This window comes from Sorex araneus, chromosome 3 (assembly GCF_027595985.1).
Source record: "Sorex araneus isolate mSorAra2 chromosome 3, mSorAra2.pri, whole genome shotgun sequence".
Classification (NCBI taxonomy): Eukaryota; Metazoa; Chordata; class Mammalia; order Eulipotyphla; family Soricidae; genus Sorex; species Sorex araneus.
Window position 1 is genome coordinate 187,270,044 of NC_073304.1, and position 15,778 is coordinate 187,285,821.

At 38.6% G+C, this 15,778-nt stretch overlaps 1 protein-coding gene and 1 non-coding gene across 2 annotated transcripts in view; both read left to right on the forward strand.

The window, feature by feature from the left end:
- RABEP1 (rabaptin, RAB GTPase binding effector protein 1) overlaps positions 1 to 15,778 on the forward strand; it is a 116,985-nt gene that overhangs the window by 57,201 nt on the left and 44,006 nt on the right. Inside the window, exons 5-7 of the mRNA XM_055133825.1 lie at positions 1,918 to 2,037; positions 8,442 to 8,577; positions 14,374 to 14,552. Of these exons, the coding sequence (XP_054989800.1) occupies positions 1,918 to 2,037; positions 8,442 to 8,577; positions 14,374 to 14,552 (435 nt within the window). The remainder of the gene's footprint in view (positions 1 to 1,917; positions 2,038 to 8,441; positions 8,578 to 14,373; positions 14,553 to 15,778) is intronic.
- LOC129403819 (U6 spliceosomal RNA) lies at positions 10,702 to 10,808 on the forward strand. The gene has a single exon (XR_008629480.1). It is a non-coding gene; the product is annotated as a U6 spliceosomal RNA (small nuclear RNA).

The window sequence follows — 15,778 nt, forward strand, 5'->3', positions numbered from 1 at the left end:
TTGGCATGTGAATGGTAGCCTTTTAATGGCAACATAATTTTTTCATAATTTAGAAAATGAATTGTTCTTTTTTAAAATGTGTTTTTTCAGTTTTAGGTTTTAGGGCAATATCTGGAGATGCTCAGGGCATACTTCTTTCTCTGTAACTAGGGACTACATCCAATGGTGCTCCGGAGTTTGACTCAGGAGGCAGTGTCCTTATCCTGTACTGTTTCTCAAGCTCTGAAGTTGGTAGACCCCCAAGGGTGGCTTATGTGAGGTGGAGAGGAGAGAAAAGGTCACTTACTCCTGATCCATGTCTGCCACCCTGGGATTAACTGGGAAGGCTAGAACTGATAAGGTCTGCGATGATGCCCCTGCATAGCATGGTCCAGAGCCTCACCAGCCTCGCCAGGTGGCTGTCAAACCACACTTGACATCCTCTTGGACAGCCTGATCTTTTGGAGACCCGTGGACTCAGACTGGAGCAAGGAATTGTTTTTTGCAGGAAAGTCAGTCCTAGGCCTTATTCAGGGTTTCTTGGTCCTTGTCTTTCTCACAGAAAGGAATTTCAGAAGTAAACAGTGAAGTAAAAGCAGATTTTCTTTGTGGGCTTTTTAGGAAGGGGAGGGAGGGAAAGCAAAGGGAGAGAGAGTAATGCACTCAAGGAGGAGAATGTGGGCTTCTCTAGAGATGAGAGCCCAGTATACATCTCAAGAGGGGAGCTATGGGTGACACATGTGCTTGGGCACCACATGGGCTTGGTCAGCTTATGTGCACCCTTCCTTTGTTCAAGTTGCCTATTTTATAGGGTTTCTTCAAGCTGCCCCCACCTGGGGCTTCTACCTAGGTAAAAAGTCCATTGCTAGGGTGGTTGCCAAAGTTGGGAGTGGTTCATGGTCCTCTTTGAAATTCCTTTCCTGGCCTTTGTTCCTGGAGCTTCTCTGGGAGTAGGGTGAGGGGGGTTGGGGGGCAGTGTTCAGCCTTCTCTGGGTCTGTTACCAGTGCCAGGAAGGTCATATCAGGCCTTAGTTCTTGATTCTGCAAAGTTGGCTTTTGCAGGCTCAGGGCTATTGGTTTTATTATTTCCCAGGAATTTCATTTCCATAAGGGCCCTTTTCTGTCTGCCTGCTTACGTATATCACTCTATATTGCTGTATTTATTTATTGCTTTTTTGGGTCATACCCAGCGATGCACAGGAGCTTACTCCTGGTTCTGCCCTCAGGACTTACTCCTGGTGGTACTCAGGGGACCATATGGAATACTGGGAATCGAACCTGGGTCGGCTGCATGCAAGGCAAATGCCCTTCCCGCTGTGCTATTGCTGCTTTTAATGTTGAAATATAACTGGTGTTTTAACTATTTACAAGGAATTATGGTTTCACACACTAACCAGAATTGTAAGTATATAAGTATTTCCTGAAGTATGAAATATAAAAGTAACACTTGTCAGTAAATCATTTTTTTTTTCTCACAAATTATTTTACTGGGGAAGTGATGACTATGACTTAACAAAATGTTACAGCGTTTTAAAAAATGTTTTCTTTATTTTTGTGATTCTGGGGACACAAACTTGGGGACTTACACATGAAAACATGTACTGTGCCGCCGAGCTACATCCCTGTACAACACTTAAAAATTAGACATGGTTCTAGAGCTAGAGAGATACTACAGCACGTATGGTGCTTGTCTCGAATGCCAGCTGACATGGGTTTGATCCCACACCCCCCAGCCTTGGTAGGAACGATCACTGAGGAAAGAGCCAGCAGTAAACTCTGAGCATTCTTGGACATGACCCCCTGAAGAAGAAAAAAGACAAGGCTCAGTTTTGTAAATGCTAAGTTTCTATTATACTTACTTTAACAAGCAAATGCGTTAAAGCTTAGAAAAGCAGTAAGTCAGTAAGTTGCAGTATTTAATTCTTTCTTTAACCTTAGGCCCAAGAAGATGCTGAAAAACTTCGATCTGTTGTGATGCCGATGGAAAAGGAAATTGCAGCTTTGAAAGATAAATTGACAGAGGCTGAAGACAAGATTAAAGAGCTGGAGGCCTCAAAGGTTGTGAAGCGTTTTTTTATTATTTGCTTAAAGTCCAAAATTTTGCTGTCATGTCATGAACAAAATTAGAATCTAGATGGTAGAAACTGAACTATGCATGTTACTAAACTTTACTTTCTTTAAAATTAAAAAACTTGATCACTCTGTCTTCAGTATATTTGAAATAACTATAATAGATAGTGTTACTTTAACCTTGCTATAAGGTTAGTGTTCATTATCAAAATGAGATCTGATTTTACTCATTGTCTTATAAAGTAATTCTGTTTAGAGTCAACTTTGCTGAAACCAGTCCCAGAATTAATTTAATGTTTATAGAGTTATGGCATGTCTAGATTTGTTAACCATAAAGATAGAAGAAATACAAAGAGAATGTAAAAATAGTTAATAATGGAAAGAAAGTGGAAAATATTTTTTAAAAAGTAGTAGTACAGAAATGGAAGAATGGAGACATGGGAATATATCAATAATTCTAATGAAAATTGATAATGGCCTACAAAAAGAGATGAGATTTTTTTGTCTTTATTTTTGGGCTACATCCTCCATTGCTCAGGGCGTACTCCTGATTCTGTTCTCAGCAGTCAGTACTGGAGGTGCTAGGGGTTGAACCAGGGTCTATTGCATGCAAGGCAAGCACCTTTCCTCTGTTCAAAATGAAGTAAGATTTAAAAAAATTTCACCTCCTGTTATTTACAAGAGATACACTGACTTAAAACTGCGGGATACAGTTGAAAATAAAAAGTCTTTTGGGCAGGAGAGATAGTATAGCAGATAAGGTGTTTGCCTTTCATGTAGCTGATCCAGGTTCAATCCCCAGCACCCCATATGGTTCCTTGAGCTCTACAAGGAGTGATCCCTAAGTTCAGAGCCAGATGTAATCCCTGAGCACCTCTGGGTTTGGCACAAAAACCAAAGAGAAAAAAGTTTCAAGATAAAGTTTGTGTGGAAGTAGGAGATAGCTCAGAAACTGAAGCACTTGTCTTCAAAGCATGAAAACATAAGTCCAGTCTCTAGTGCCACAGAATGTTCCATTCATAATCCTCACCCAAGATTCTTACATTTGACCAACTTTGATAAAGAATAGAAAAAGAGGGAAAATTTACCATTTTATCTTATGAGATTTGATATAGCTATATTATAAATAAACACACAGAGAAACAGTAAAGAAAAGAAAATTAGAGATCTTGCAAATACAGACACAAAAATTGTCAACAGAACAGTTTAAAAAAGAAAAGAAGTACCATGACCTAGAGGGATATATTCCCAGGAATTTAAGAGCAGATAAACTACCTTTCAGTAGAAAACCTTTAGCTATTTATTGTTAAATACCTACATAAAATGACTGGGGGAAAATAATATATTAATGTTTAATTCACTGTTTTTATTGATGCAGCTTTTTTCCATCAGAAAAGCGTTTGCTGAATCTAAACATACAGTAAATTAATATAGGCCTCTTTATCAAACCTTTAGTAAATATTCTAATTAGTGATTAAAGTTTGTCAGCCTTAGTTGTAGGAACATTAATGACAGGAACAATATATAGAGATTATGTTTATTGATTTGATTCAGGTTGTTTTGTGGTTCCAGACAATGCATCATGACAAGATAAGGGAGGACTAAGAACTGGAAAGAAAGTAATAAAACTGGCTGGATTGCCTATAAAGAAAGGAGAATAAATGCTCAAATATTAGAACTCATAAAATTTTAGGAAATTTGTTAGAGGAAGATCAACGTATAGGGGCTGGAGAGATAATATAGTAGGTAGGGCATTTGCCTTGCTTGCACTCAACCCATGTTTGATCTTCCACACCACATATAGTCTCCTGATCACTGCCAAGAGTAATCCAATGAGCACTATAGGAGAAAAAGATCCCAATCACAGCAGCAAAAGCATTTATATGAATGAGTCACTTAAAAACATCTAAATAGGCTGGGGGTGTGACTCAGTGGTAGAGTACTTACTTTGTGAGGCCTTAGTTTCTATCCCCAGCACTACAAAGGAAAAAAAGTTATCTAAACAAAGAAGACCATTTAAAGTTTATTATAAATGAAGACTTTGTTTCCCCTTTTTTCACCACACCTGGCAGTGCTCAGGGATCACTCCTGTTGGGCTGGGGCACCATATGGGGTGCTAGGGATCGAAACCAGGCTGGCCACATGCAAGGCAAGCACCCCACCAACTGTACTCTGCCCCCATAAATGAAGACCTTAATACTTGTGTGTTCCTGAATTAAATCATAAAGCAGACAGTGTATCCCCAAATTAACATTGATTCAGATTTTTTCAAATTCAACAGGTTTTACTAAGAAATTTAATGAGAAGATTCTAAAATTTTTATAGACAAGCTAAGGAACAAAAACACATCCAGCAAAATTTTGATGAAGATAAGCTGGATAGAGTTATCTTACTTCGAAGATATTAAAACTTGAAAAAGTTAAGAGTAACTTTAAAATTATAACTTAAATAAATTAAGATAATTCATACTTTGCTTATGGGTAAACAAGTAAATTAATGAAGCAGAATAAAGAATCTATAGATTCGTATTTACAGAAATTCAGTATATCACAGGTGGCATCACACACTTTTTTTTTTCTGCTTTTTGGGTCACACCCGGAGATGCTCAGGGGTTACTCCTGGCTCATGCACTCAGGAATTATTCCTGAAGGTGCTTGAGGGACCATATGGGATGCTGGGAAACAAACCTGGGTTGTCCAAGTGCAAGGCAAATGCTCTACACGCTGTGCTATCGCTCCAGCCCAGCATTACACACTTTAGTGGAAAGAGAATAGATTGTTTTGTGGGGGGAAATGCTTTTTAGCTGATTATTAAGTATAGAATAAAGTGAGATTAGTTTTTCTAGTTTTGGAGAGATACTACAGTGGGTAGGGCACTTGCCTAACATGCAGCCAACTGGGGTTTAATCCTCAGCACCCCATTTAGTCCCTGAGCACTTCCAGGAGTATTCCCTGAGCACAGAGTCAGGAGTAAGCCCTGAACACTGCGGGGTGTGGCCCCAAAACAAAATAAAACTTAAAAATGAAAAGTCAGTCTTAAAAAGAGTATATTATTTGGGTTACAAGGACATTTTTTATTTGTTTGGTTTGATTTTTGGGCCACATCCATCAGTGCTCAGGGATTAATCCTGGTTCTGTGTTCAGGGTTCACGCTTGGTGATACTCAGGAGACATTATTTGGTGTTAGGGATTGAACCTGCATGTAAGGAACTGCTTTGCCAACTGTACATTCTCTCTGACCCTACAAAAATATTTTTAAAATAAGACAAAAATATTGATTATGAAAGAGGCTTAGTTAATTTTCTTCATTAAAATATGAATGAGTGAGTATAGGGTTAAGGTGCTTGTCTTGCATGCAGTGAACTATTGTTTGGGCCCTGGCGCTGCATATGGTTCTCTGAGCATTATCAGGAGTGAGCCCACATAACCTCTGGGTGTGGCCCCAAAACAAAAAAGAAAGGAAACAAACTCAGGGTCAGAGACACAATATGGAGGTTATGGTGCTTGCCTTGCATGCATCTGGCTATGGTTGGATCCCCAGTGCTGCATATAGTCTCCTGAGCACTGCCAGGAGTGATCCCTGAGCATAGAGATGGGAGTAAGCCCTGAGCATCAGCATATGTGTCCCCAAATTCCCCCCCCCCAAAATTTTATATATATATATATATACATATATATATACACACATATATGTAGGTATATATCTATTCTCTATATATGAAACTGTGGACCCTGGTTCCCCTGGTTCAATCCCTAGCACTGTAACACTAGATGGTTCCTCTTTGCACAGCTCTAGGAGCAATCCCTCATCACACATCCTGGGAGTAACCCTGAAGATTTGCTGGGTGTGACCGAAACTGCCACCCAAATAAAAATAAAATATGGATCTGAGCAATAGTACGGTGGGTAGGGTATTTGCCTTGAATGTGGCCCCCCTGGGCTTGTCCCTAGCATCTCATATTTGGTTCCCCTAGTCTTCGAGGAGTGACTCCTGAGTGCAGAGTCAGGGGTAAGCCCTGAGCACTGCTGTGTATGGCCCCCAAACTGAAAATAAATACATAAATAAAACTTTCTTAACTAAAAATACTGTAAAAAGTTGACAAGAGGACTGGAAAGAGAGGTCAACAGCTGTGCTGCTTGTGCATTTGCTTTGCATGTGGAAGGCCTGAATTTACTATCTCTGACGTAGTGTGGTTTCCCCAAGCAGAGGCAGAAGCAACCCTGAGCACAGACTGGGAGTAACACATGAGCACTCTCAAGTGTTGTAGAAAGACAAAAAGTAGATGAAGAGAGAAGCTGTAGAGTATGAGAATGTATTGTTTCTCATAAAATTTTTTATAGTATCCAAGATTAATTTTTTAAAATGTTAAGGATGTAATTGACCAAAGGCCCAATAGAAAAGGTGTATGAAGAAGAATTCACATCTGAAGCAACCCAGAGTAGTCAGGGAATGGGAAAATTCTTCCTCACTAGAAATCAGGGAGATAGTAGCCATTTTACTTTAACCAGATTATAAATCTTAGAGTGCTGATTTGTTACATCACCCTGGAATTTGTATAATGGTTTAGTTTCAGCTGCTATTGTCAGATTACATCCCTAGTTGATTATTTTTGGTTTTCAGTACTTTTGTTTCTCTTTATTTCCTCCTGCGTAGAAGTGGATATGTCTTTTCTTTTCTTTTTTTCTTTTTTTAAAATTAAAGGTAGCTTTTAGTGGTTTGTCCCCACTTCTATTTGTTCTTTTGGTGGTTAGGGGGAGGGGAGTGGGACACATCCAGCAGCCATCAGAGTTTACTCCTGGCTATGTCCAGGGATTCCTCCTGGCGTTACTCAGGGGACCATGTATGGTGCTGGAGATGGAATGGATCAGCTCCTTACTGCGGTACTTATTGCTATACTATCTCTCTGGTCCTATTTTCATCTTTTACTATTAGTCTCAACTGAACTGCTACCCTCTCCTGGCAAAAGGAAATACCACAGTGGTCAGCATTTCAGGATGAAGGTGGAGTTGTACCATATCTGGCAGTGCTGTGGTATGGAGTTGTGGGTATGGGGGAAGAGCTATTCCCAGCTCTGTGTTAGGTTGAGGTGTTAGCCTCATGCAAGGCAGTTGCCTTAAATCTTATATTATTTCTCTGGCACAACAGTAGGCACTTTGTCATGTCTGGCTAGTATCTTTCTGATTTGTTGAAAGCCTCCAATGAAGCATCAGTTGGCGTCTTAAATATAGTTTTAGTGATTGACCAGTATTAATATACTAATGATCTAGTAGTAAAGATAAGTGGAACAGATAAACTAGCTATTTTACATTGGAATAAGTGGGGAGATGAATGGGATGAAAATGATCTCAAATGAGAAAGTGAATTACAAGTATCTAATAAGCTAAAAATTAAGCATATATTTTGGATGGAAAATGTAATGTGTGAGGAGCATGAAGAAGGGCTGGAGAAATAGTACAGGAGAAAAGACTTGTATGCTGCTGACCCTGGTTTGATCCCTGGCACCACAAATGGTCCCCCGAGCACTGTGAGGGATCACTCCCAACTGAGCACAGCCAGACTGAGACAGCACTACTGGGTGTGTCCCCCCTTCCAAGGAGAGCATAACAAAATGGATTCTGTAGCCATGTTTGGGAGGCAAGAGTGCATTATTGGGTCATAAAGATTTTAGACACTACTGGTTGTTTAAATTTTATAATTGTTCAACCAACAGTATTTTTTTAAATGTGTGATTTTTTTTAAAAAGTATATGTACCTTTTGAATTTGTATTTATTATGAAACCAGTAATTTTATTTTTATCATGTGCTTGTAAAAATATCTTCTTACATAAATTTAGGGCATTTGGATATTCCTCCCTAGGTATCAAAGAAGAGCAAATTTACAGTCATGTGGACCATTTTTATATATAGAAAGTAACAAAGTTTATTTTCTATTTTTGGACTTGGGGCCACACCCAATGTGCTCAGGGCTTATTTCTGACTCTGTGCTCAGGCATCACTCCTGGCAGTTCTTGAGAACCATATGGGTGTCAGGAATTGAACCCAGTTTGGGGGCGTGTAAGGCAAGTGCCCTATCTGCTGTATGGTCACTCCAGCCCCAGGATGTAATAACTTTTTTTAAAAAAAGGGCAGCATGGTGTTACTGGGGATGCAGTTAAAATGAACAGATGTGTAAGTTGCTCTGGAAATACAGATTGGATTTACCTTTTCTCAAAGGTGCAGTACTGTTAAGTATAATGTCAACTATATGTTATTCTAGTGATATGGTTATGGGTAAAATGCGTGTTATTTTCCTTTAATGTATATTTTATAATGAAAATTATAAATGTTAAATTTTATAACAAATATACAAATATAAATTGTTATTAGTTTAATGGAATCATATCTTGTTTCAGGTTAAAGAACTGAATCATTATCTGGAAGCTGAGAAATCTTGTAGGACTGATCTAGAGATGTATGTAGCAGTTTTAAATACTCAAAAATCAGTTTTACAGGAGGATGCTGAGAAACTGAGGAAAGAATTACATGAAGGTAAATATATATTCTATTTTATACCTAAGTTACCAATATTGATTAATAAAAAATTCTAAAATACCAGGACCAGAGAGATTTGTGTGGGGGTTATGGCACTTGCATTGTATCCAGCCAACCCTGATTCAAATCCCCCTGTACCACATAAAATCCCCCTGACCAGGGGTCACTCTTGAACAGAGCAAGAAGAGCCTCTGAATGCTAGTGGGTGTGGTTCACCACCATCCCCCTTTCTTCTACCCCCTTCCCAAAAAGAAAACAACAACAACAACCTAAAATTCACTGTATTAAATGTTAATGGTTCAGTTTCAACTTTGCATTTGGGGACCCAAGTGATAGTACAGCAGGTAGGGCTCTTGCCTTGCATGCTACCAACTCAGGTGTGATCCAGGCATCCCATAAGGATCCCTGAGCACCACCAGGAGTGATCCCTGAACGCAGAGCCAGGAATAAGCCTTGAGTTCATGGGGGAAACATGAGATTTGTGAGTTCTGCTAAGAATCTTGAATTGTTAATGACTTCTAGTTGTCAATGACTTTTTCCTCTAAGACCTCAGTAATATTTAACAAAACATGAACCCTGAGCAAAAATAGAATAAGACTGAGAATTTCCTTTTAAACTACTTTTCCTACCAGATCCATTTTCTTTTGGGTGGGAGGTGAGGTGTTTGGGCCACATCCCCAATGATGCCCAGGGGTCACTCCTGGCAGTGCTTGGGGGGGACCCTGTACTGTCAGGGATCGAAACTAAGGCCTCGCACAACTAGGGCAAGTGTGCTGTCAATATACGTACTGTATTTTCACCACCCCAGAACCATTTTCTTTTTTCTTTTAAAATTATGTATTTTTTTTATTAAGGCACTGTGATTTCCAAAAATTGTTCATAATAGAGTTTCAGGCATGCAGTGTTCCAACATCAGTCCCACCAGCAGTGTCCCAGGTCCCTTCTTCCCCCCAGGCATGTTTTAAGTTTGTTATTGTGGTTTGGGTACCCAGACCCATTTTCTTGAAGGTGGACTAGCAAAAGTAAACATGGAGCAGAGAGGGCAGACAGTATGTTCTATATCCATAACTAACATTCCTGTCTTGTGGGGTGGGGTGGGGTTCTGGGTAGAACCTAAAAAGGTTCTGAAAACCTAAAAAGGACCTAAAAAGCTAATGTCACATAATTCTACAGAATTATTTCATGAAGTGTTGTAAGCATAACCCGAAAGTTTGAATGAGTCTTTATATTTCAGGAAATAGTTTTCAGATGTTCTGCTGTAGTCAGAAATACATCCAGACTCTGAAAAGATTTCCAAAAGAAGTAGTAATATCTGTTTAAACTGTGTACCCCAGCTCCTCCAGAAATAGTATACAAGTGCCAAGTCTGATATCTGGAAAAGTATCTGAGAAAGTTCATTAGAAAAATATGTAACAGGATAGAATAATTTTATAATAAGATACTCAGACCAAAAACTTGCTGATGATGCAATTTGTGTTAATTAAGCCTTATCCAAGTATGAGTCAACCATAGTATACACTGGTATCGCGTTGTTAAATGAAAAGACCAGGCAACAGTAACATCCTAAATTGGGGAAATCAGAACTGAAACCAAGTTAGTGCAATAGTGTATGATAGCTCTTAGACCTGGAAATGTGATAAGAGGCAGCCGTGTCTCAGATGGCCATATGGGCTTTCACTGCAGAGTGGGGATATAGTGGTTGGCCATATCTTTTATGTTCAGGGTCTATTCCTAGCTCTGTGCTTGGTATCTGGCAGTGCTTGGGGGACCATAAGTGATGTTGGTGATCCATCTGGGATCACCTATAAGTTTGTAGAATCTCACCAGCCCTCAGGTGGTCTTCTTTTGGATGGGAGTGGGATGGACATTGGACCATATTCGATTGTGCTTAGGGATTACTCCTGATGGTGCTCCAGGGACTGTATGCTGTGCCAGGGATTAGAACTGGTGTTGCCTGCATGTAAGGCACCTATATGTCTGTCCCAGGTGAGCTGCTTATAAGAGTTGTTCTTGAGTTTTGAAAGATAACCATCTAAAGATTGTTAGTTGTTAAAGACAACATTATGATATTCAAGGCCAGTTGCATGTACAATGCATATACAGCAAGTTAAGAAACTAAGAGTGCTTGCTTCAGCAGCACGTATACTGAAATTGGAATGATACAGAGAAGATTAGCATGGCCCCTGCACAAGGATAACACACAAATTCATGAAGTGTTCCATATTTTTGGTTTCTTGGTACCCATAATGTTAAGATAATCCAGAGGTATGGAGCTACATCAGAGTTACATTTAGATTTGAGGGCATTTTATGTAAAGAAAAATTACAGTCATTTTGGCATATGACATTTAAAAAATTATTTTCCTAGAAAACGGGTAATGTTTCTATCATATAAAATATACTGCTTCAGACTAGTCCTTATTGAGAAACTTTTTATTTGTAACTCAAAAATAACTTCATTGAAAAAAAGCATGCTGATTTAACAACACTCCAGCAGTTTTTGCTAAAGTTTTTTAAATAAAACTCTTCCACCGCTCTTAATTTAGAATTTTGACTAAAAGAGAATATACTTTCACTAATTGCTGCTATTGTGCCAAAATGATTTTAAGAGAAGAGGCATTTTCCTGATGATAGGGTTACTTAGGTAGTATTCTAATAGGTCAGTAGATAGAAGAAGATTGACAATGTTACAAGCATTGCAAACTGCTATTTACTGCCACGGATAGCCACACACGCTGTCTGTAACCAGTTTTGACATCATGTTATGGATAATTATGTGCTGGGAAGAAAAACAGAAAAACCAAAGAACCAGCTTATGACTGTTGTGAAACCATATTCTGTGGGTGACTTTTCAGTTTTTCCAAGAGGTTCATGTATTTTGATATTTGGACTCCAACAGGGCTAATTTTGAGTCAGTAGCAATAACTTTAACCAACTACCATTGTGTTTTTGGTAAGGCATCTACCTTTCAATAAAATTATTGAAATGCAAAAAAAAAGAGAAACTTTAAGAAATGTAGTTCAGCAAAATTAGGATGTAAAAGACAGTTAAGGTCTGGAAAAATAACCTCAGCAAGGTGTGTGCATGGTATGGATACCGGAAGCTTAGGTGTGATACCTTGCACTACACAGTCCTGAGCAACATTGGGATCGACCCCCTGAGCTTAGAGCCTGGAATATCCCACACACACTGCCAGGTGTGACCTAAAAGACAAAAAAAAAAAAAAAAAAAGCATTGAACAGGTATCAGTGAAGTTGAAATGGATCTTCAGGGTTGGCTGGAAGCTGAACTGGAAGCAGTTACACTCAACATCAGTCATGAATGCAGTTACACTCAACATCAGTCATGAATGCAGGCTGCCCTGGCAGTTGAGGAGCATGACCTTTGACCAAGGCACTTTCCTTCATCTAATGGCAGTTCACAGGTACAATTGACAGCTGACATGTTTTGGCAGTAGGACTCTCAGAATTTGAAAAAATAGTTCTAAAAGAGAAGGTGACATGACAGCATCCCCAGTACAAAAAGTAGGGGAAAACATTGTGAAATGATGCGAATTCTGTGGATGGAGAGCTAACTTTATCTAACAGAACTTCATATACACTAAGACTGTGGCATAGTAATCCTAATTTTATTCCAAGATACACTATTAAAAATATAAAATGGCATAGGGGTCAGAGTCATAGTACAGTGGGTAGGGTGTTTGCCAGGTTTGATCCGTGACATCACATATGACCCCTTGAACACTGCTAGGAGTTCTTTATGAGGGAAAAGTTAGGAATAACCCCTAGGCATCTCCAGATGTGCCTTCCCCAATATCTATATCAGTATCGATCTATATCTATCGATCTATACATATATATAACGGCATGTGTATAGAAATTTACTATAGCACTGTTTGTGAAAGCAGAAGTCTAGAATCGACTAGCCCCCTAATTAGAAACTGGAAATATAAACTAGTATCTCCACTGAACATTGTAAAAATCTCTTTATATTCAAAATTTGGAGTGATCACCAGAATATATTTTGAAAAATACAGAATAGAATAAAATTTAAAAAAGAAAAGGCAGTAATGCAAATGTGAGATAGGAAAGATAGTCTTGGGCCAGATTCGGGAGGCTTTACCTCAGAATTTTGAATCTTATAAGGAGTTTCTAGTATTTATTTTGGGGGGCCATACCTGACAGTGGCCACACCTGAGTCTGTGCTCTGGAGTCACACCTGACTTTGCTCAGGCGACCTTATTTAATACTGGGATTTGAACCAGGATCACAGCACAGTCACATGCTAGTAAGACTTTAACCATTTACTATCTCCCTGGCCTAAAGCTTTGTATTAAAAGTATTCTCATAAATAACAGCTTTGTTGAGATATGATTCACATACTATAAAGTTCATTTTTAAAATTACAATTCTGTGGTTTTAAAAACATTGAAAATTGTTCAGCATTATCAGTAATTTTACTGATAATTTTACTTCTTTTTCATTTATTTTTTTTTTACAACAGTAAGAAGTCCTATGTCCATTCCAGGTCACTACCTATACACTAATAGGCAACCTTTAATCTACTTGCTGTCTCTATATTTTTGCATATTCTGGACTTTAATTTAAATGGGCTTATGCAGTATGTTGCTTTTGTGCTTGGCTCCTCTGGAGAGTTTGTTTAAAATTGAGAATGGTATTAATATTGTATTTTACAAAGTTCACAGGGTGGGGAGGGGAAGGAGCTCAGGCAAGGTACAGCATTTGCCTTGCATGCAGCCAGTCTGAGTTAGATTTCTAGCATCCCATGTGGTCCCTTGGCAGCATCATGGGTTATTTCTGAGTGCAGAGCCAGGTATAGGAACAAGTATAGTATATTGCCAAGTGTCACCCAAAACACCCAACTCCCCCCAAAATAAGAAGTTCACCAGTAGCATAGAGGATAAAAATAGAGATGTAGAAACTAAAGGCAGAAAGACTAACAAAAGGACTATTATTATAGTTGTCTGGGTCATAAAAACTAATCTAGGGCAAAAGGCAGTAAGCTGGCTGTGTCATGCTGCACAGGAGGTAGAATTAATAGTCCTCTCATCGTTGAATGGGGTGGGGAAAATTTGAAGTGTGACTGATCTCTCAAATTACTGACTTATATGACTAGGTGCTACTTACTTTTTTTGGTAGATGATGAATGGACTGGTAAAAGTTAACAATGCTAGCATTTACAGGAAATATTTTACTTACCCAGAGAGCTTAAGAACTAAATGAGCTTGGAGGCTCCCTGAACAGCAAATTTATCAGAATGTATTAAATACAGTTTGGAGTCTCTTAATTAAAAGTGGCATCTCAAAGTGTAGTCTCTCAAATCTAGATATATTTAGAGCTGGGCATGTGGCTCAGTGGCAGAGCACTTGCATCATGAGTGAAGCCCTGGGTTCTGTTCTAGGCATTGCATGGTCTCCTAAGCACTGTGCTTGGAATAGCTCCCGAGCATGTGGGATGTAGTTGGTAAAACACTTGCCTTGCATGTTTGAGGCCCTACCTTTGATCTCTGGCATTGTAAAGAACTAAAAATATATTTATCCAGGGTTTCTAAAACTCTGAGGACAGGAAAAAAAACTCACATATTTCTAAGAAATACAGTTGAATAGAAAATACTCAGTATGTAGACTGTCTTGTCCAAGATCTAGTTGCCTCTGAATTTTTGTCAGAGGCAGAAAATCAAACATGTATATGCTCTATTTATGTCTAGTAGTCCTATGTTAAAGAAATTGCCTACCATTAAAATTCAGTGTTTCTGGTTGGGGATTCCTAAACAGTTTGCCATCTCTTGGAGCAAGAGCGACAACAGCACAACCAGTTAAAGCATACGTGGCAGAAGGCCAATGACCAATTTTTGGAATCTCAGCGTTTGCTAATGAGGGACATGCAGCGAATGGAAATTGTGCTAACTTCAGAACAGCTCCGGCAAGTTGAAGAACTGAAGAAGAAAGATCAGGTGAATAGCAGTTTTGTGGGACTTGCTTTGTTAGTAATGTATCACCTCATGTGAATTGTGTACTTTATGTGTATTAGAGATTCATAGAAGCTGAAACAAGATATACTGATCACTTCAAAACACACTGTAATTGTTACATTTGAGGAATTGTGATTTAAAAATGTTTCTCTGCAGTTGCTATTGAATACAACAGTGCATATTTTTGAGAAAATCTTGCTTTATAGTTGTGTTCAATACTTGCAGTGCTCCTGAGTTGGATTAATTGAAGCCAGGTCTCTTGTTTGTTTTTTTTTTTTTTGAGGGTATTCATTTTACTGTTTTAAAAGAAAAACAAGAACAGGCATAGGAAACCTACATTAAGATTTGAGGCAACTGTAAAAATGGAACACAGAACAATGATTTGATCTCATAAGAGAAACAACTAACTAAAATGAAACTTCACCATTCTTCAGGTTGTAATAATACACTAATGCCAGAAACATCAAAAGTACAGTTTGGATTATTCCTACTAGATTTATAATAAACTATGTATTAATTTGCTTTCATAAGTCTTCTTTGTTCAATAGCGTGTGCTATCCAAATATGTACGTTCTAGTAATTTACCATGAAAATAGTTTCATCTCAAACTAGTGATCAGACTTTTCACTCGAATTTACATACCTTCCATTTTATAGAAAATATGAAAGATGTTTCTACTGGTATATTCTAATCAACATAATACATAACACAGAGTTCTGATTACTACAATGAATCTTTTTAGTAGGATAGCCTGGTGGGTTTAATTTAACAGTGAAGCATAACATGGTAACTATACTATACTGTGCTGTTTAAACTAATCTACAGTTGCAGGAATAGGTCTGATTTATAAAATATATGATGATGAAATTACATATTGTGAGCAGCAAAATACTAGAAAACAGTGAATAAATTAATGATTTTCATTAGTGCCCGTTCATTATTTTGCCTTTAGGAACCTGGAAGAAATTGTCCTCTTTGAGTTCGAAATGTTCTGGTAAATGTAGTCATTTCTTAGCTTTCTCAATATTGCCTTGAATGGCTGAAGTCAGTGATTCTAAAGAATCGAAGTTCATTTCTGGTCTGAGGTAGCCAAAGATGGCCATGTTGAGGATTTCTCCACAGATGCTCGGTCCTGCATCACTGGGACCCGGTCCTCGAACCTGCGGGGCCACCACTGTGGGGGTGCTGCCAGGATCCCCGGATCAGCC